The following is a 22,197-nucleotide window of genomic DNA, read 5'->3' on the forward strand; positions in this document are numbered from 1 at the left end:
ACTAATTTAGCTACAGTAGGCCTACATGTGAACTACAGTAAAGGATATTTATCCTCTTCAGTTTTTTTTCTATCATTTCCTGTTGTTGTTATATCCTGTCTGAAGTCCAAAGCCACACTAAATCCACAAGTAGGACCGTCTAGTGATTTCTACATTTTCTGTCATGTTTGAGCAGTAGTGAGGGTGGGACTTTCACACACACACACCTTTCACAACCCTCATACACACACCTCACGTACACACACACACTCCTAGCACACCTGTTAGGTCAGGCCTCACTGAGTCAGAACCACAAGTTTACACATATACCAGTGCTACATCAGAATGTGTTCTGGTCACCTACAAGTGCTACCACTGTGTACCACAACTCTACTGACCACACTATTCCCCCCCCACTCAGCGCCCTTCTGACAACACACACACTCTATTTCCCCCCACACAGACACACACAAGCCATTTACCTCCCCACTCACAAGGGGCGTTAACATGTTCAGAGCGGGAAGGGGTATGACTTAGCAACATGTGGGCTGATGTGGATCAGTGTGACTGGATGTGGTCAGTACAGTCCCTAAGCCCCCTTCCCCTCCTGAACACCCCCTCAACTAGCAGAAACGCTGACCCAGGCTGCACTAGTATAGAGTGTGTGACTGAGAATGTTTCCTCATTTACACCAGTATTGTATTTCTAGTGGAGCGGGGGGGGGGAGGGTGTAGATCCTCTTTCTTAACTTACTGTAATAGTTTTAAGTGTCACAGGGGCCTTAATTTACAGAAATACTCATCATAAACGTTGACAAAATATATAACAATTATTTAAAGAATTATAGATATACTACTTCTTAATGCAACCACTTTCAGATTTCAAAATAACTTTACGGAGAAAGCACATTGTTCAATATTCTGAGTACAGAGTTCAGCCATCAATGCAAGCTAGACAGATACCCACCAAGTTCTGGCATCAACAAAACTGTAAATTAGTGTCATAAATCTTTCCTTACCTTTGCTGATCCTCGGCGGAATGCATTCACAGGACTTCCACAAGAAATGTTAATTTGTTCGATAAAGTCCATTTATGTCCAAATACCTCAGTTTTGTTGGCGCGTCCAGAACACTATTCCAAAGGCACGATGCGGGAGCGCAAATCAATAGACGAAAAGCTCAAAAGTTCCATGATCGTTTGTAGAAACATGTCAAACGATGTTTACAATCAATCCTTAGGGTGTTTTTAACATAAATAATAGATAATATTCCAACTGGACAATAGCGTATTCATTACAGAAGAAAAAAAATAAAATAAATGCTAGCCATGCGTGAATGCGCATGAAGTAACTACATGACCTCAGACAGTCCACTGCTTGAACCGGCTGTTATTCCCTCAAACTTCACCATAGAAGCCTCAAACAACTTTCTAAAGACTGTTGGCATCTAGTGGAAGCCTTAGGAAGTGCAAAATGACCCCTAAGTCACTGTAGTTTGGAAAGGGAATTAATTAAAAAAAACTACAGCCTCAGATTTTCAACTTCCTGGTTGGATTTTTCTCAGGTTTTTGCCTGCCATATGAGTTCTGTTATATGCACAGACATCATTCAAACAGTTTTAGAAACTTCAGAGTGCTTTCTATCCAAATCTACTAATAATTTGCATATTCTAGTTTCTGGGCCCGAGTAGTAGGCAGTTTAATTTGGGTATGTTTTTCATCCAGCCGTGAAAATACTGCCCCCTACCCAAGAGAGGTTAAACAGCTTGGAAAATTCCAGAAAATGTTGTCATGGCTGTAGAAGCATCTGATAGGCTAATTTACATAATTTGAGTCAATTGGAGGTGTACCTGTAGATGTATTTCAAGGCCTACCTTCAAACTCAGTGCCTCTTTGCTTGACATCATGGGAAAATCTAAATAAATCAGCCAAGACCTCAGAAAACAATTGTAGTCCACAAGTCTGGTTCATCCTTGGGAGCAATTTCCAAACGCCTGAAGGTACCATGTTCATATATACAAACAATAGTACGCAAGTATAAACACCATGGGACCACACAGCTGTCACACCGCTCAGGAAGGAGACGCGTTCTGTCTCCTAGAGATTAACGTACTTTGGTGCGAAAAGTGCAAATCAATCCCAGAACAACAGCAAAGGACTATGTGAAGATGCTGGAGAAAACAGGTACAAGTATGTATATCCACATAACTTGAAAGGCCACTCGGCAAGGAAGAAGCCACTACTCCAAAACCGCCATAAAAAAAGCCAGTCTGTTTGCAACTGCACATGGGGACAAAGATTGTACTTTTTGGGGAAATGTCCTCTGGTCTGATGAAACAAAAATATAACTATTTGGCCATAATGACCATTGTGTTTGGAGGAAAAAGGGGGAGGCTTGCAAGCCTTGCTAGCCGGAGAACACCATCCCAACCGTGAAGCACGGGGGAAACGGCATCAAGTTCTGGGGGTGCTTTGCTGCAGGAGGGACTGGTGCACTTCACAAAATAGATGACATCATGAAGAAAATTGTGGATATATTGAAGCAACATCTCAAGACATCAGTCAGGAAGTTAAAGCTTGGTCACAAATGGGTCTTCCAAATGGACAATGACCCCAAGCATACTTCCAAAGTTGTGGCAAAATGGCTTAAGGACAACAAAGTCAAGGTATTGGAGGGGCCAGCACAAAGCCCTGACCTCAATCCCATAGAAAATGTGTGGGCAGAACTGAAAAAGCGTGTGTGAGCAAGGAGGCCTACAAACCTGACTCAGTTACTCCAGCTCTGTCAGGAGGAATGGGCCAAAATTCACCCAACTTATTGTGGAAGGCTACCCGAAACGTTTGACCCAAGTTAAACAATTTAAAGGCAATGCTACCAAATAATAATTGAGTGTATGGTTTTACTTCTGACCCTCTGGGAATGTGATGAAAGAAATAAAAGCTGAAATAAATCATTTTCTCTACTATTATTCTGACATTTCACATTCTTAAAATAAAGTGGTGATCCTAACTGACCTAAGACAGGGACTTTTTACTTGGATTAAATGTCAGGAATTGTGAAAACTGAGTTTAAATGTATTTGGCTAAGGTGTATGTAAACTTCCGATTTCAGCTATATGTTCATTTAGCTATGTTCGTGACACATGTATCACACGTATTGGATTCAGTCCCCAGTGTTTTAATTTCTTACAGAAATACGCACATGCACACTGGGCTGGCTCCAGGTATAAGTGGACACTTAGGACTGCTAGTGGAATTTCAAGAAATGTAGCTTTAAAACTGAAAAAAAAAAAATCTTTCCAAGATGGCGTAGCAGTCAGACGTCTTGTCTCGTCCCATGTATATATCTTTTTCGCATTCTTTTTTAATATTTTTCCTAAACCTCAACTTCTAAATACTCTCCTGCAACCCGCCTCACCCAATGTGCTGTGGATCTGTTTTTTTTCTAAAGTATTTCTATCTACCTCCGAACCGGAATACCTCAATGCGTTTCAAACCCTAGCATACCGGACCTATTTTTCTCTCCATATCCCCGGATTCTTACCGCAAACTCTGAAACTTTTCATCTGGATCATGGCAGCTAGCTAACCGCAACCCGGGTTGACTACTCCTGGCTAACGTTTCCGTCCCGGAGCAAGCACCAACTAGCCTGGAGCCAGCCCATGCTAGACCCATCTCCCGGCTAGGGCTCCTGGGCTACTCCTGAAGCCCACTCCTCGGCTACAATATCCGGACCCCTTCTACTGCCGGTACGGGGCACGGAACCCCGCCGATCCTTCACGACTGGAATACCGACATAATCTGCCTGAGGATCCCAACAGGCCCCTCAGGGCGAGGTCCCCTGAAGGCCCATTCTGCTAACCGCGGCCTGCTAGCTATCTAGAACATATTGGACTGTTAGCAGTCCAAGAAAATGGCTGATGGATCAGCTATACCCATTTTGCCAATTGGACTTGGACCCCTCTGCTACTTGGAACCCTACTAATTCCACGACTGGTCTATCGACGTCACCGCACGAGGAGGCAAAAACAGACTTTTCCCCCACCGTGATGTCTCTCTAAGGCCCTTATGCTAGCTTGCTAGCCGCGGCCTGCTAACTGCTAGCTTGCTAGCCGCGGCCTGCTAACTGCTAGCTTGCTAGCCCCGGCCTGCAAACTGCTAGCTTGCTAGCCCCGGCCTGCTAACTGCTAGCTTGCTAGCCCCGGCCTGCTAACTGTCTGAATTGCCGTGTCCCCAGCCAGCCCAACCACTCAATGGACCCATATGTTCACTTGGCTACGCATGCCTCTCCCTAATATCAATATGCCTTGTCCATTACTGTCTTATTTCACTGTAGAGCCTCTAGCCCTGCTCAATATGCCTTAACCAACCATGTTGTTCCACCTCCCACATATGCGATGACATCACCTGGTTTAAACGTCTCGAGACTATCTCTCTCATCATTACGCAATGCCTAGGTTTAACTCCAATGTACTCTCTTCCTACCATACCTTTGTCTGTACATTATGCCTTGAATCTATGTTATCGTGCCCAGAAACCTGCTCCGTTTACTCTGTTCCGAACGTGCTAGACGGACAGTTCTTAGCCTTTAGCCGTACCCTTATCCTACTCCTCTGTTCCTCTGGTGATGTAGAGGTTAATCCAGGCCCTGCAGTGCCTAGCTCCACTCCTATTCCCCAGGTAACCAGCATGAAACCAAGGCTTTTACGTGTTAACATTAGAAGCCCACTCCCTAAGTTTGCATTATTCACTGCTTTAGCACATTCTGCCAACCCGGATGTCTTAGCCGTGTCTGAATCCTGGCTTAGGAAAACCACCAAAAACCCTGAAATGTCCATGCCTAACTATAACATTTTCCGCCAAGATAGAACTGCCAAAGGGGGCGGTGTTGCAATCTACTGCAGAGAGAGCCTGCAGAGTTCTATCTTACTATCCAGGTCTGTACCAAAACAATTTGAGCTTCTACTTCCAAAAATTAACCTTTCCAGAAACAAGTCTCTCATCATTGCCGCTTGCTATAGACCACCCTCTGCCCCCAGCTGTGCCCTGGACACCATATGTGAATTGATTGCCCCCCCCCCCCCCCCCCATCTATCTTCTGAGCCCGTGCTGCTAGGTGACCTAAACTGGGACATGCTTAACACCCCGGCCATCCGACAATCTGAGCTTGATGCCCTCAATCTCACACTAATTATCAATGAACCTACCAGGTACAACCCCAAATCCGTAAACACGGGCACCCTCATAGATATCATCCTAACAAACTCGCCCTCCGAATACACCTCTGCTGTTTTCAACCAAGATCTCAGCGATCATGTGGATATGTGAGGTTCTAGTCCCCCCCAGGCCTGTCCTCTATTCTCACACCAGCCCCTCCCCTCTCCCCTCTACCCCCAGGCCTGTCTTCTGTTCTCACACCAGCCCCTCCCGCCTCGCCCCAGGGCTGTCCTCTGTTCTCACACCAGCTCCCTCTCCCTGTGAAACCTGACCCAGAATCAGACCTCTGGCTGGCTTCCATCATGCACCTGGTAACCCTGCTCACCTGAAGTGTGTGTGTGTGTGTGTGTGTGTGTGTGTGTGTGTGTGGCAGGAGCAGACACATCCATGCCATAGTATGTCGTTGTACAGCACACCCATTGCAATTGCTGCCAGTCTACTGATGTCCAGTGTGTGTTTCCTCATGTTAGTTGTGACTGCGTCAGACAGTCGCACTGTGGTGTCACGTTTCCTTTCATGTGTGTAACTGGGCTCCTCCATGACGTCACCCTCTGGCTTCCTGCATTGTTTGTCTGAGACAGGCGTTCAACTGCACATTTTGACGAGGTGCTTAGTAGAGTTGGGAGATATGGACAAAAACCCATGTGACACTGAATTGATGAGATAACGACAAGTAGAACAATACCTTTAAACTACTACTAGTGTGATGGTTGTACCACCATCATGGCACTGTATATATAAACCACAGTAAAATCACGTTTTTGACTGGTACTGTATATATAAACCACAGTAAAATCACGTTTTTGACTGGTACTGTATATATAAACCACAGTAAAATCACGTTTTTGACTGCACTGGGCCTTTAAACTACTACTACTAGTGTGATGGTTGTGCCACCATCAATTGTCCTATTAACAAGCCCCCATATTAGAAAACTTATTTCATTTGAAACTACACATTTCTCTAGTATAGGCTACTTATCATAATGAACGACATCAGCAAAATGCCTGCGATAAGTGATCGATATGGTTGCTGTAGATCATTTTTGGTTTATCGTCCCAGCTCCAGTGCTTAGTTCCATAACTTACCAATGGGACGGTGTGTGTGTTTACTTAGCCCTGTCTTGGTGGCTCAGTAATTGTCTCTCTGAAAGAATGGCTCAGTTCTAGTTCAGAGTGTTGAATGGCAGTCCAAAGAACAGTTGTATCTGCATAGCTGATCATATTAAGTGGCCAAGATGGTGGCTCCAAATGGGCATGATCCTGTACTCGCTGCAGAGCCGAAATGGACCCAAGCACTTAACACCATTACAGACAATGGGGCTGCTGCTTGATTTACTGGCCAAGTGTTATTGAGCCAAAATGTAGATTGAACTGTGGTCTGCTGGAGCACTTAAACACAAGCTCTTTAGGAATAGGTCATTACAGAAAGGCAACTGTGAGTGTGGATGGTCTATTGTGGTGAAACACTGAGCCAGAATGGAAACTGGGCAGCATGTGGTTCTTTACCAAAGCTGCTGAAGCACTTACTGTTGTGTGTGTGTGTGTTGGGGCGGTGGTACTTGAACCACCCCCTAAAACCAGAAACATCACATCCGTTACATTTTAGAAGGGAATTTTGAAAACCTGGCAACTCTAGTCCCACACTAACATCCGTCATTGCACACTCACAGGAGGATTTGAGAAATGGCAGCTAAATTTACCTTGACTCCCCGTTTACTTGATAATTGCCTTGGCAACGGCCTGAGGTCCAGGCGAGGGGGGGAACCAGAGCATGTTGTCATGGGTGAGGAGAAAGGTTGGTGACCTTTTGTTCCTGTGTTTGCTTAGTGGGCATTCCTCTGAGGGCTGGCGCTCACCCAACCGTGGCCAGTCTGTTAGTGTTATATAGGGCTCCCCCTGGGGGTGAAGATGGAGTATTACAGTCTCCTCAGCCAGACACCATCCAACCTTTAGTCATTAGTAAAGGGCATCAGACGATGCCTGCATCTCAATAGGACAATAGGAATTGGAAGAAGTCTGAGTTGTGCACCATGCGGTTGTGTGGTTCTTCAGCAGTTCATGGTTACTCCCCCTAACAGTCCTCTTTCCTCATCCCAGGTCCTTATGGTTGAGCTGGGTGTTGGTCCCTGCGATGCCTCCCGCCATGACAAACCTCATGGACTTGTGGGCAGCCCACTCCCAGCTGTCTGGAGAGGACCTGGTCACTGTGGACTTCCTGCTACCCACCGGCATCTACATTCAGATGGACGTCCCCAGAGAGGCCACCATACAACACATCAAACTGGTAGGAGAGAGGGGGACAGGGGGTAGGAGAGAGTAGGTATGTGTTTTGGGGGAGTAGGTATGTGTTTGTCGTGTGTGTCAGTGGAATTTGGGTTGGTGGTGTGTGAAGTTGAATTTTATGATGCTTGTAGGTATTTTTGCTGGGCTGTCTGTAGTTAACAGGAGTGTCTATATCCTAAGGTTGAATCATTTCAGACAGCAGTCAAATCAGTGCAGTTGCCATTTAGAGCAGCATTGGAAAGTATAGCCTAGAAAAGGCCTACTGTGCATCAAGATGTTTTTCTCATGAGAATTCAGTACAATTCTAATGCGATGGATTTCTATCCACATTGCCTACCCAGCTCTACAGAATCTTCAACCTTAGACTGTTTCCTCTCTTCCATTAGAATCAATCCACAAGCAACACATTTGTTTACAACATTCATTAGTTTAACGCAGATTGGTTAGGATTGTTTTAATGAATGTGCTGCCTGGCTGAAGTTCTGGTTCTGAGCCATTGTATAAAGGCCGCCATAACAACTAAAACAAGCTGTAGACTGCTGTAGACTGCCGTCTCCTCTCCAGTCCAGACAGACGCTGTCTAATGGGTGTTATTTCACAGCTGGCGGCTGGCGCGGTTTGTTTGTCTCTGAGCTGCACTCACTGCATGCAAATAATGCTATGACATCATGCGTGACCCGGCTAGTGGGTAGAGGTGGGGTGAGATGGAGGCCAAAGGTCAGCAATGTAACAATGCACTGTAGTCTTTACCGTCATTTAAGGTGTCATATTTCGGTCACAATTAATGTTTTTTTTTAATGATTTTAGTTTAAAGTGTAAATACTTTGGAGGATTTTTTTTTTTTTAACCCTTTGGTGAGATCCCTCTCCCTGCTGGCCCCTCTCCCTGCTGGCCCCTCTCCCTGCTGGCCCCTCTCCCTGCTGGTGTTTCCTCCAGTCAGACGCGCACAGCGAGACCCACACGCGCGCACAGCGAGACCCACACGCGCGCACAGAGACGCAGCATGTTTTCTTCAGATGGGCTTAGTTGAATAGCACCTGGAGTTGTTCAAACGTTTGTTCTGTGAGTGAACAATGTGTGTAATGTCTTTCTCTGGATCATCCCTGGCTCCAGTGTTCTGTTTCTCTGGATCACCCCTGGCTCCAGTGTTCTGTTTCTCTGGATCACCCCTGGCTCCAGTGTTCCTAATGAGGAGTAACCTAACACTCCAATTCTCAGAAGTGTTTTTGTCTCTCTGCTTTTCGTATGTCCAGAAAACGTGGCTAACATCTTTTTTTTGCAGTTGTGCAGACAGTTGTGCAGACAGTTGTGCAGACAGTTGTGCAGACAGTTGTGCAGACAGTTGTGCAGACAGTTGTGCAGACAGTTGTGCAGACAGTTGTGCAGACAGTTGTGCAGTCTTATCAGTTATATCCTGGTAGGTAGGCTAGCCGTTAAGCTACAGTCTGGCTACCTGTTGTTGAGTTAGGCTCAGAGAGGGCTACTGAGGGCTTGTTCGGTGGAAATCTATTCCCTGGAGCCAGTGAAGAGGAGATATGGAGGAAAGCTCAAAGAAATGAAAAAGCATCTGTGTGACTGCAGAATGCGAGAAGGGGAGGTGTCAAATGTCTATTGTTAACTGATGATCTGGTGCTTCTGTCCCCAACCAAGGAGGGCCTACAGCAGCACCTAGATATTCTGCCAGACATGGGCCCTGACTGTACATCTCAGTAAGACAAAAATAATGGTGTTCCAAAAAAGGTCCAATTGCCAGGACCACAAATACAAATACACAAAAAACGATGCATACCTTGGCCTAAACATCAGCGCTACAGGTAACTTCCACTAAGCTGTGAATGATCTGAGAGACAAGGCAAGAAGGGCCTTCTATGCCATCAAAAGGATCATAAAATTTGACATACCGATTAGGATCTGTCTTAAAATACTTGGATCAGTTATAGAACCCATTGCCCTTTATGGTTGTGAGGTCTGGGGTCCACTCACCAACCAAGAATTCACAAAATGGGACAAACACCAAATTGAGACTGCATGCAGAATTTTGATAAAATATCCTCCGTGTACAACACAAAACACCAAATAAAGCATGCAGATACCCGCTAATTATCAAAATCCAGAAAAGAGCTGTTTAAATTCTACTACCATCTAAAAGGAAGTGATGAAAGGAAGTCAAACGACACCGCTGGTCCTGCTCACACTGCCCTACCCTGTGCTTTGACCTCTTTCTCCCCTCTCTCTCCAGATGAAATCTTGCGACTTGTGACGGCCGGCCGCCCAACAACCTGCCCACTTGACCCTATCCCCTCCTCTCTTCTCCAGACCATTTCCGGAGACCTTCTCCCCTACCTCACCTCACTCATCAACTCATCCTTGACCGCTGGCTACGTCCCTTCCGTCTTCAAGAGAGCGAGAGTTGCACCCCTTCTGAAAAAACCTACACACGATCCCTCCCATGTCAACAACTACAGACCAGTATCCCTTCTTTCTTTTCTCTCAAACTCTTGAACGTGCCGTCCTTGGCCAGCTCTCCTGCTATCTCTCTCAGAATGACCTTCTTGATCCTAATCAGTCAGGTTTCAAGACTGGGCATTCAACTGAGACTGCTCTTCTCTGTGTCACGGAGGCTCTCAGCACTGCTAAAGCTAACTCTCTCTCCTCTGCTCTCATCCTTCTAGACCCATCTGCTGCCTTTGATACTGTGAACCATCAGATCCTCCTCTCCACCCTCTCCGAGTTGGGTATCTCCGGCGCGGCCCACGCTTGGATTGCGTCCTACCTGACAGGTCGCTCCTACCAGGTGGCGTGGCGAGAATCTGTCTCCGCACCACGCGCTCTCACCACTGGTGTCCCCCAGGGCTCTGTTCTAGGCCCTCTCCTATTCTCGCTATACACCAAGTCACTTGGCTCTGTCATATCCTCACATGGTCTCTCCTATCATTGCTATGCAGACGACACACAATTAATCTTCTCCTTTCCCCCTTCTGATAACCAGGCGGCGAATCGCATCTCTGCATGTCTGGCAGACAGATCAGTGTGGATGACGGATCACCACCTCAAGCTGAACCTCGGCAAGACGGAGCTGCTCTTCCTCCCGGGGAAGGACTGCCCGTTCCATGATCTCGCCATCACGGTTGACTTCTCCCTTGTGTCCTCCTCCCAGAGTGCTAAGAACCTTGGCGTGATCCTGGACAACACCCTGTCGTTCTCCACTAACATCAAGGCGGTGACCCGATCCTGTAGGTTCATGCTCTACAACATTCGCAGAGTACGACCCTGCCTCACACAGGAAGCGACGCAGGTCCTAATCCAGGCACTTGTCATCTCCCGTCTGGATTACTGCAACTCGCTGTTGGCTGGGCTCCCTGCCTGTGCCATTAAACCCCTACAACTCATCCAGAACGCCGCAGCCCGTCTGGTCTTCAACCTTCCCAAGTTCTCTCACGTCACCCCGCTCCTCCTCTCTCTCCACTGGCTTCCAGTTGAAGCTCGCATCCGCTACAAGACCATGGTGCTTGCCTACGGAGCTGTGAGGGGAACGGCACCTCCATACCTTCAGGCTCTGATCAGGCCCTACACCCAAACAAGGGCACTGTGTTCATCCACCTCTGGCCTGCTGGCCGCCTTACCTCTGAGGAAGCACGGTTCCCGCTCAGCCCGGTCCAAACTGTTCGCTGCTCTGGCACCCCAATGGTGGAACAAGCTCCCTCAGGACGCCAGGACAGCGGAGTCAATCACCACCTTCTGGAGACACCTGAAACCCCACCTCTTTAAGGAATACCTGGGATAGGATAAAGTAATCCTTCTAACCCCCCCCCCCCTTAAAAGATTTAGATGCACTATTGTAAAGTGGTTGTTCCACTGGATATCATAAGGTGAATGCACCAATTTGTAAGTCGCTCTGGATAAGAGCGTCTGCTAAATGACTTAAATGTAAATGTAATTCCTAAAGCTTCCATTACAAAGCCATCACCTACAGAGAGATGATCCTGGAGAAGAGTCCCCTAAGCAAGCTGGTCCTGGGGCTCTGTTCACAAACACACCCCACAGAGCCCCAGGACAGCAACACAATTAGACTTCACCCAATCATGAGAAAACAAAAATATAATTATTTCCAATGTGTAAAGTAATTAACAAAAAAACAGAGCAAACTAGAATGCTATTTGGCCCTAAACAGAGAGTATGCAGTGGCAGAATACCTGACCACTGTAACTGACCCAAACTGTAACGCTCAGCTGCCATTAGAATGCCTAATCTTTCACTTTTATTCCAATGTAAGGAAATGTGGCCTAATATTCGTCCTCGACTAGCCAACAGCACAGGAACCGTTGTGACTTGTACTCAATAAGTTTTGTTTTAGGGAAAAAATACATTGTTACCTTGCATATCCATCCAATGTGTATGAAATAAAAAATAAACTGAATGTAAGACAAAAATATTGAAAAGATACTGTTGAACGAAATGGTGAAGTTTTAATAAAATGTCTCTTAGGGGAGGCTGTTATTCTGTTGCTTCAAGGTGCTGACTTCTAAGAGGGAGTGTCATTTTAGGTAACAGTAGTGGTCATGTGGTCTCTGGATGGCTACAAATAGCATGGTGGTTAAATGTGACAGATAATTACATGTCACACAATGGATAATAACAACAGATTTGTTAGGTAACAGCAATTATTTGTCATGTGAACGTAGTACAGCCAAATAGTAAACAGTAATTCAATCTAGGATGTGGTAAAAGCTGAAAACCGGCAGTGTTTTTGTTTTAGCCTCTATAGGTCTATACTTTGCGGGGACTTGGTCTGATGTTATGATCAGGAAGTTGGTTATGACAGACGAATGTTGTGGCAAGGGTTTTAACTTGTTTGTCTGAAGGGAGGTGACATGACTCCTTGACTAATACTCTGTCCCCGCGTTTATCTTCTTAGTGACCTTTTGGCTCAAACACACAAACACCCTGTGACTGCGCAACGGGACATGATTCATGTCCTGATTGGTTTGTGGAAGCATGATTCATGTCCTGATTGGTTTATACAGGACCTGTGTCATGTTTGTATTCCCCTGTCATCATATGGTTGTTGTTCATTCATTGGTTGTTAACATTTCAATTATGCTGATTCTTAGAACTACTGTTGGCTTTAGACTCTGTGTTATTGTGATGCGAGTCATGATGCTATTGGCTAATAATTGAGGTTCCACTTGTAGATCCTGTATTGTAGAGGCTGAGCCTGTCTCTGTGTCGCCTGTGATCATACAGGTAGATTGTGTCAACTTGTCTTGCCATAGTTTCTGTAATAACTCTGTTATCCCCCTCTTCTTCCTCCTCCTTCCTCATAGCTCCTATGGAAGCAGGCCCAGTCATACCCCCTGTTCCCTTCTCTGGGGGAGATGGAGGGCCACATGTTTGAGTGTGTGAACCAGGCAGCGGTACACGAGGAGCTGGAGGATGAGACCAGGCGCCTCTGTGACGTCAGGCCCTTCTGGCCCATGCTCAAACTGGTTACACGTAACTGTGGCCGCGCCGAACGCCTACTCGACTCCAAGATCGGCGTGCTCATCGGAAAAGGTGACACCTTTTCTCTCTGTCTCTGTGTCTTTGTAGACCCCCACACTGATGATTGACTTGCAGAGTAGGGATGCTGCTAGACAGTGATCTCCACCACCACCGGTTAATCTCCAGTATCTTTGCCTTGGCTGTCAGACGTGAGCCGTCTTTTCAGATGTTTCATGTCATCATCCCAATATCAGCTGAAGTCAGGCCCGTCGGATGCAAAACAATCCGGTTAGAATAGACAGGCTCCTGATGTCTGTTACATCGTCCGTCACTCAGTATTATCTGTGATGGTACTAAGGCGCTGTGCAGAGTGGTGGTAACAAGCCAGACCACCACTGTAATGGTAGGGAAGATAAAGTCCCTGGGTGGAACGGTCAGTCTATTGCGTTGATACACACAATAATAAATATTATTGCATACATATATGCATGCACGCTTACACACTAGTGATGTGCGGTTTTACTCATTAACCTGTTAGGGCCAGATGTTCCACTAGCGGAATGCCTCACCAATATCCAATGGTATAGAGTGGCGCGAATTACAAATACCTCAAAAATGTAAAAACTTCAATTTTTCAAACATATGACTATTTTACACCATTTTAAAGATAAGACTCTCCTTTATCTAACTACATTGTCCGATTTCAAAAAGGCTTTACAACGAAAGCAAAACATTAGATTATGTCAGGAGTGTACCCAGCCAGAAATAATCAGACACCCATTTTTCAAGCTAGCATATATGTCACCAAAACCACAGCTAAATGCAGCACTAACCTTTGATCTTCATCAGATGACACTCCTAGGACATTATGTTATACAATACATGCATGTTTTGTTCAATCAAGTTCATATTTATATCTTTAAACAGCTTTTTACATTAGCATGTTTTGTTCCGAACTAGCATACCCACCGAAAAACTTCCGGTGAATTTACTAAATTACTCACGATAAACGTTGACAAAAAACATAACAATTATTTTAAGAATTATACATACAGAACTCCTTTATGCAATCGCGGTGTCCGATTTTAAAATAGCTTTTCGGTGAAAGCACATTTGCAATATTCTGAGTAGATAGCCCGGCCATAATGGCTAGCTATTTTGACACCCACCAAGTTTGGCACTCAAACTCAGATTTACTATAAGAAAAATTGGATTACCTTTGCTGTTCCTCGTCAGAATGCACTCCCAGGACTTCTACTTCAATAAGAAATGTTGTTTTGGTTCCAAATAATCCATAGTTATATCCAAATAGCTCCGTTTTGTTCGTGCGTTCAAATCACTATCCGAAGGGTGACGCGCCGGCGCGTTTCGTGACAAAAATTCAAAATATTCCATTACCGTACTTCGAAGCATGTCAAACGCTGTTTAAAATCTATTTTTATGCGATTTTTCTCGTAAAATAGTGCTAATATTCCGACCGGGAGACGTATCCGTTGAAACACTGAAAGAAGAAAATGGAGTCGTCACATGCACGCGCGCACCAGTGCCATTGTTCTCAGAAGTACCACTCTCCAAAACCCCTACTGTTTTTCTCCCAGAGAATGCAGAGTTATCATTCAACGTTCTGGCGCCTTCTGAGAGCCAATGAAAGCATTAGAAAATGTCATGTTACAGCAGAGATCCTGTATTTTCGATAAAGAGGCTACAGAAGGCCAAGAAATGGTCAGACAGGGCACTTCCCATATAGAATCTTCTCAGGTTTTGGCCTGCCATATGAGTTCTGTTATACTCACAGACAACATTCAAACAATTTTAGAAACTTTAGGGTGTTTTCTATCCAAATCTACTAATTATATGCATATTCTAGTTTCTGGGCAAGAGTAATAACCAGATTAAATCGGGTACGTTTTTTATCCTGCCGTGAAAATACTGCCCCCTATCCCAAACAGGTTAACCGCGTTCCCTGCGGTTCTATCCAGGGCGGACGGGTTTAGGGTCATTAAATATTGGGTGGCGTACGGGTTGTTTCTCTTTATTCAATCTGTAAAAACAATTGTATATCTATCTGCTATATTGACATTTTTATTTCATTATGTTAGGCTATCATGAGCCTAAGCTTTAGGGCTTAAATGCACATGTACCAAATAGCCTACACGGCCAATCGCCAAATAATGCTTTAGGAACCGGCAGAGATGGTTAACATCAATACAGAAGCAAAATATGTTCTTCTTGAACTGCATTGTTGGCTAAGGGCTTGTAATTAAGCATTTCACAGTAAAGTCTATACTTGTTGTATTCGGCGCATGTGACAGTTTGATTTTGGAAAAAGAACATTGTCGAAGTTTAATTCAATAAGACAAAAGCTGCCGAAAGAGTTGAAAATAAAGAGATGGGAAGGCCAGAAAAGTAATTTTTAGGAACTAGTTGGTAAAGTGGTAAGAGATGATAGCAGTACGGCTGTGTGGTGATTGTGAGGTGTTATACAAATTTGACAGTAATTAGACAGAGACTTCAAATAGGCCTATGGCACGTCAAGAGAACAGTAGCCTACTGTTCAGATGGGTTAAATGGAAAATGACATCTGGACACTGACTGTAGAATTAAGCATTTCTTGCAGTAAAATGATAAACCAAATGTAGGCAACATTTTTACAGGAGTCGAGAAATGTGATTTTTCTTTCTGCATCTTGAGGGAATGCAATGCTCAGTTAGCACCTCTACAGATGATATGTCTTCATCATAAAAGCTGATATTTCATCCACATAAAATATGCATCCAAGTCGAACTGAAATCTTGTCAGAAACACATTGGGTCGTTTTCACAGCTTTCTTTCTCTTTACAACCAGTCAAATTAATGTTATTTGGACATTTTTGCACAGATAATATTTTTGTTGCTGCGTATTTCCTCCCCAGCCCCTAAATGTCTTTGCTCCGCCAATGATGACAGAGAATTTTACCGACGTCAACTAGATTGAAGCATTCATGCTATCTATCTATTACATTACTCTGTTGAGCAAGGGTTTATTTAGTTCACATAGTCCGGCGGTTGCGGATGGGTTATTAGCAATTGCGGGTGTGGGTGAACAAACAGCTGACCCGCGCACTGCTATTACACACACACACACACACACACACACACACACACACACAGTCGTGTTGGCCTGAGGGTGTGTGGGGACATAGATGGTAAGGGTCTATGGAGGTCCCCTAGGCTGCTGGCCAATCAGGCCTGTTCAGAGAGGGAATCAGCGATAGTAATTGAAGGAGACTCATCCCATGTTGATGTTCTCCCTCTTGGCTCTGGCTTTTGTCAGATGTGATCTGTAAAAGGCTTTTGTCAGATGTGATCTGTAAAAGGCTTTTGTCAGATGTGATCTGTAAAAGGCTTTTGTCAGATGTGATCTGTAAAAGGCTTTTGTCAGATGTGATCTGTAAAAGGCTTTTGTCAGATGTGATCTGTTAAAGGCTTTTGTCAGATGTGATCTGTAAAAGGCTTTTGTCAGATGTGATCTGTAAAAGGCTTTTGTCAGTAAGCGGTACTCAAAATAGCTCTCAGGCGCTGGCTAGCCACACACACACACACACACACACACACACACACACACTGAGGGAGTTCTGGCCAGCCGCTTACACAGGCACACACAAGCTAATAATGCAGAACAGAGGCATCCTCTGAGAGCTGAGGGTCATATGAATGTTTAATGGTTTTAAATGTCAACATGTTTTTATCATCCAAAGCATTTGACGGCCCCAAAATACCGAGCTCTGTTCAAGTGGATATGATGAATTTAGTATCTAGATTTCATACTCAGTGACAGTTGTATTTCAGTGTAAACAGTAGGTTAGAGTTCAACACTGTTGAGATTGGATTGTCATTTGTAATCCCTCATAAACATGAATTGCTACTTGTTACCATGCCAGGTTATGTGTCAGTCAGAGGGAGTGCATTAAACATGAATGGCAATGCCTTTTAATGCAGTACCGTTAGACCCACTCATGCAGAGGTTTTACTGTTTTTTTACACACTGTAGTGTTCATGTCATTATGGTGTGTGTGTGTGTGTGTGTGTGTGTGTGTGGCCTCTTAGAACCTCTTACACCGTGCTTATATAGCTTAATGACTGCTCATAGGTGTTCACAAACGCAACACGATCAATAAAATACATCTTTGGTATAAAATGCTGTAAAACCTCTTGTGGCCTTGTTATGCACGCCCGATCACCTGCAAAGTTGTTATGCAATGCTTATAAAGCTGTCATGAAGTACTTATGAAGCTTCGTGAACCATTCACAGGTCTCCACGAGCTGGACGCTCTGCAGGACCAGGAGGTGAAGGACTTCCGCAGTAAGATGTTCCGTATCAGCGAGGAGAAGATGCAGCAGGTACAGTTGATGACCTGGAGCGAGTGGCTGCAGGCCTGCTTCTCTCCGCAGCTGGAGCCAGGGGGAGGAGCCACACCCGTCACAGACGGTGTCAACGACAAACAGGCCGAAGCCAGCCTCAAAGTCACCATGCACTTCGACCAGTCCCAGGTACCTAACAGTACACATTAGGAGCACAATATTTCCCATCAGAAATACACACACACACACACACACACACACACACTCCGAGAGCAACATATGCCCAACAATGGGGTGAATGTCGCTGTCTTCGAGTAGTCACATTTACCATACTACACACCCTCAGCTGTTATCACTCAATCAATCGATCAAGCAAATGTATTTATAAATCCCTTTTTACATCAGCCGATGTCAGTGCTATACAGAAACCCAGCCTAAAACCCCAAACTGCAAGCAATGCAGATGTAGAAGCATGGTGGCTAGGAAAAACTCTAGAAAGGCAGGAACCTAGGAAGAAACCTAGAGAGGAACCAGGCTCTGAGGAGTGGCCAGTCCTCTTCTGGCTGTGCCGGGTGGAAATTATAAGAGTACATGGCCATTTAAGGCCAGATTGAACATCTTGAAGAACAAACGTTCATAGATGACCAGCAGGGTCAAATAATAATCACAGTGGTTGTAGAGGGTGCAACAGGTCAGTACCTCAAGAGTAAATGTCAGTTGGCTTCTCATAGCCGAGCATTCAGAGATCGAGACAGCAGGTGAGAGAGAGTTGAAAACAGCACGTTCGGTGAACAGGTCAGGGTTCCCTAGCCATAGGCAAAACAGTTGAAACTGGAGCAGCAGCATGACCAGGTGGACTAGGGACAGCAGGAGTCATCAGGCCAAGTAGTGCTGAAGCATGATCCTAGGGCTCCGGTCCGCCGGGGGAGAGAGAGAATTAGAGCACACTTAAATTCACTCTGGACACCAGATAAGACAAGAAAATTACACCAGATATAACAGACTAACCCTAGTCCCCCGGCACACAGACTATTGCATCATAGATACTGGAGACTGAGACAGGGGTGGGTACGGGGACACACCACTAGAGGGATATCAACAGACCACAAACATACTACCCTGAGACGAGGCTGAGTATAGCCCACAAAGATCTCCTCCACCGCACAAGCCCGACAGGGTGCAAAACCGGACAGGAATATCACGTCTGTGACTCAACCCAGTCAAGTGACGCACCCCTCCTAGGGACGGCATGGAAGAGTACTAGTAAGCTAGTGACTCAGCCCCCGTAATAGGGTCAGAGGCAAAGAATCCCAGTGGAGAGAGGGGAGCTGGCCAGGCAGAGACAGCACGAGCGGTTCGTCGCTCCAGTGCCTTGCCATTCACCTTCGCACCCCTGGGCCAGACTACACTCAATCATAGGATCTACTGAAGAGATGAGTCTTCAGTAAGGACTTAAAGGACGAGACCGAGTCTGCGTCTCTCACGTGGATAGGCAAATCATTCCATAAAAATTTAGCTATATAGGAGAAAGCCCTGCTTCCAGCTGTTTGCATAGAAATTCTAGGGACAATAAGGAGGCCAGCGTCTTGTGACCATAGCGTAGGTATGTACGGCAGGACCAAATCAGAGAGCTGGATAGGAGCAAGCCCATGTAGTGCTTTGTAGGTTAGCAGTAAAACCTTGAAATTAGCCCTAGCCTTAACAGGAAGCCAATGTAGAGAGGCTAGCACTGGAGTAATATAACATTTTTGGTTTCTAGTCAGGATTCTAGCGGCCGTGTTTAGCACTAAGTGAAGGTTATTTAGTGCTTTATCCGGGTAGCCAGAGTAGAGCATTTCAGTCGTCTAATCTAGAAATGACAAAAGCATGGATTAGCTTTTCTGCATTTTTGGACAAAAAGTTTCTGATTTTTGTAATGTTACGAAGATGGGGGAAAAAAGATGTCCTTGATATGTTCGTCAAAAGAGAGATCAGGGTCAAGAATAACGCAGAGGTCCTTCGGTTTTATTTGAAACAACCATCAAGATTAATTGTCAGATCCAACAGCAGATGTTTGTTTCTTGGGACCTAGAATTAGCATCTCTGTTTTGTCCGAGTTTAAAAGTAAAACATTTGCCGCCATCCACTTCCTTATGTCTGAAACACAAGCTTTGAAGGTAGGCAATTTTGGGGCTTCACCATGTTTTATCGAAATGTACAGCGGTGTTGTCCGCATAGCAGTGAAAGTTGACATTGTGTATCCAGACGACATCACCAAGAGATAGATAGATAGATAGAGAGATAGAGAGATAGAGAGAGATATATATATATATATATCTCTCTCTAACTCAAAAAAAATGAAGGGAACACTAAAATAACACATCCTAGATCTGAATGAAATAATCTTATTAAATACTTTTTTCTTTACATAGTTGAATGTGCTGACAACAAAATCACAAAAAAATAATCAATGGAAATCCAACTTATCAACCCATGGAGGTCTGGATTTGGAGTCACACTCAAAATTAAAGTGGAAAACCACACTACAGGCTCATCCAACTTTGATGTAATGTCCTTAAAACAAGTCAAAATGAGGCTCAGTAGTGTGTGTGGCCTCCACATGCCTGTATGACCTCCCTACAACGCCTGGGCATGCTCCTGGACAGTCTGTGGTGCAACGTGGCGTTGGTGGATGGAGCGAGACATGATGTCCCAGATGTGCTCAATTGGATTCAGGTCTGGGGAACGGGCGGACCAGTCCATAGCATCAATGCCTTCCTCTTGCAGGAACTGCTGACACACTCCAGCCACATGAGGTCTAGCATTGTCTTGCATTAGGAGGAACCCAGGGCCAACCGCACCAGCATGTGGTCTCACAAGGGGTCTGAGGATCTCATCTCGGTACCTAATGGCAGTCAGGCTACCTCAGGCTACCTCTGTCGAGCACATGGAGGGCTGTGCGGCCACCCCACCCCATGACTGACCCACCGCCAAACCGGTCATGCTGGAGGATGTTGCAGGCAGCAGAACGTTCTCCACGGCGTCTCCAGACTGTCACGTGCTCAGTGTGAACCTGCTTTCATCTGTGAAGAGCACAGGGCGCCAGTGGCGAATTTGCCAATCTTGGTGTTCTCTGGCAAATGCCAAACGTCCTGCACAGTGTTGGGCTGTAAGCACAAACCCCACCTGTGGACGTCGGGCCCTCATACCACCCTCATGGAGTCTGTTTCTGACCGTTTGAGCAGACACATGCACATTTGTGGCCTGCTGGAGGTCATTTTGCAGGGCTCTGGCAGTGCTCCTCCTGCTCCTCCTTGCACAAAGGCGGAGGTAGCGGTCCTGCTGCTGGGTTGTTGCCCTCCTACGGCCTCCTCCTCGTCTCCTGATGTACTGGCCTGTCTCCTGGTAGCGCCTCCATGCTCTGGACACTACGCTGACACACAGCAAACCTTCTTGCCACAGCTCGCATTGATGTGCCATCCTGGATGAGCTGCACTACCTGAGCCACTTGTGTGGGTTGTAGACTTCGTCTCATGCTACCACTAGAGTGAAAGCACCGCCAGCATTCAAAAGTGACCAAAACATCAGCCAGGAAGCATAGGAACTGAGAAGTGGCCTGTGGTCCCCACCTGCAGAACCACTCCTTTATTGGGGGTGTCTTGCTAATCGCCTATAATTTCCACCTGTTGTCTATTCCATTTGCACAACAGCATGTGAAATGTATTGTCAATCAGTGTTGCTTCCTAAGTGGACAGTTTGATTTCACAGAAGTGTGATTGACTTGGAGTTACATTGTTGTTTAAGTGTTCCCTTTATTTTATATGCACTGCTCAAAAAAATAATCGTATTCCTAAAACGGAACCTTGAGGAACACCGAAATTTGTCAGAGGACAAACCATCCGAGACGAACTGATAGTATCTTTCTGACAGATAAAATCTAAACCAAGCAAGAACTTCTCACTGTAGACCAATTAGAGTTTCTAATCTCTCCAAAACAATGTGGTGATCGATGGTGTCAAAAGCAGCACGAAGGTCTCGGAGCATGAGGACAGATGCCATTAAAAGGAAATTTACCACCTTCACGAGTGCTGTCTCAGTGCTATGATGGGGTCTAAAACCAGACGGAAGCATTTTGTATATGTTATTTGTCTTCAGGAAGGCAGTGAGTTGCTGCGCAACAGCTTTTTCCCCAAACATTTTTAGAGGAATGGGAGATTTTGATATAGACCAATTTTGTTTTTTTACATTTTCCGGGTCAAGGTTTAGCTTTTTCATGAGGCTTTTTATTACTGCCACTTTTAGTGAGTTTGGTACACATCCGGTGGATAGGGAGCCATTTATTATGTTCAGCATAAGCGGGCCAAGCACAGGAAGTAGCTCTTTCAGTAATTTAGTTTGAATAGGGTACAGTATGCAGCTTGACGGTTTAGAGGACATGACTATTTTCATGAATATGTCAAGAGATACAGGATAAAAAAAACTTGTCTCCATTGATCCTAGGTCCTGGCAGTTTTGTGCAGACTCAGGACATCTGAGCTTTGGAGAAATGCGCAGGTTCAAAGTAGTCTGTAATTTGCTTTCTAATGATCATCAAAGAAGTTTATGAATTTATCACTGCTGAAGTGAAATAAAACCTCTTGTTGAATGCTGCTTTTTAGTTAGCTTTGCAACAATATAATTTTTTTGGGGATTGTTCTTATTCTCCTCAATTAGGATGATCGAGCAGCAGTGAGGGCTCTTTGATACTGCGTGGTACTGTCTTTCCAAAGCTAGTCTGAGGACTTCCAGTTTGGTGGAGCGCCATTTCCGTTCCAATTTTCTGGAAGCTTGCTTCAGGACTTGGGTATATTCTGTATACCAGGGAGCAAATATGTTGTGACAAATGTTTTTGGTTTTTAGGCGTGCGACTGCATCTAGG

General features: G+C 45.2%; 1 protein-coding gene across 6 annotated transcripts in view; it reads left to right on the plus strand.

Annotated features, from left to right (window-relative positions):
• LOC115206538 (phosphatidylinositol 4,5-bisphosphate 3-kinase catalytic subunit beta isoform) overlaps positions 1 to 22,197 on the plus strand; it is a 79,398-nt gene that overhangs the window by 33,145 nt on the left and 24,056 nt on the right. For 5 of the 6 annotated variants that reach the window (XM_029773645.1, XM_029773647.1, XM_029773644.1 and 2 more), the window contains 3 exons: positions 7,293 to 7,479; positions 12,803 to 13,031; positions 17,251 to 17,489. In XM_029773645.1, coding sequence (XP_029629505.1) covers positions 7,327 to 7,479; positions 12,803 to 13,031; positions 17,251 to 17,489 — 621 coding nt within the window. In that variant the 5' untranslated portion in view covers positions 7,293 to 7,326. Of the gene's footprint in view, positions 1 to 7,292; positions 7,480 to 10,687; positions 10,712 to 12,802; positions 13,032 to 17,250; positions 17,490 to 22,197 lie in introns of those variants that run through there. The other variant, XM_029773650.1, reaches the window with a different exon arrangement.

Source organism: Salmo trutta, chromosome 13, assembly GCF_901001165.1.
Source record: "Salmo trutta chromosome 13, fSalTru1.1, whole genome shotgun sequence".
NCBI lineage: Eukaryota > Metazoa > Chordata > Actinopteri > Salmoniformes > Salmonidae > Salmo > Salmo trutta.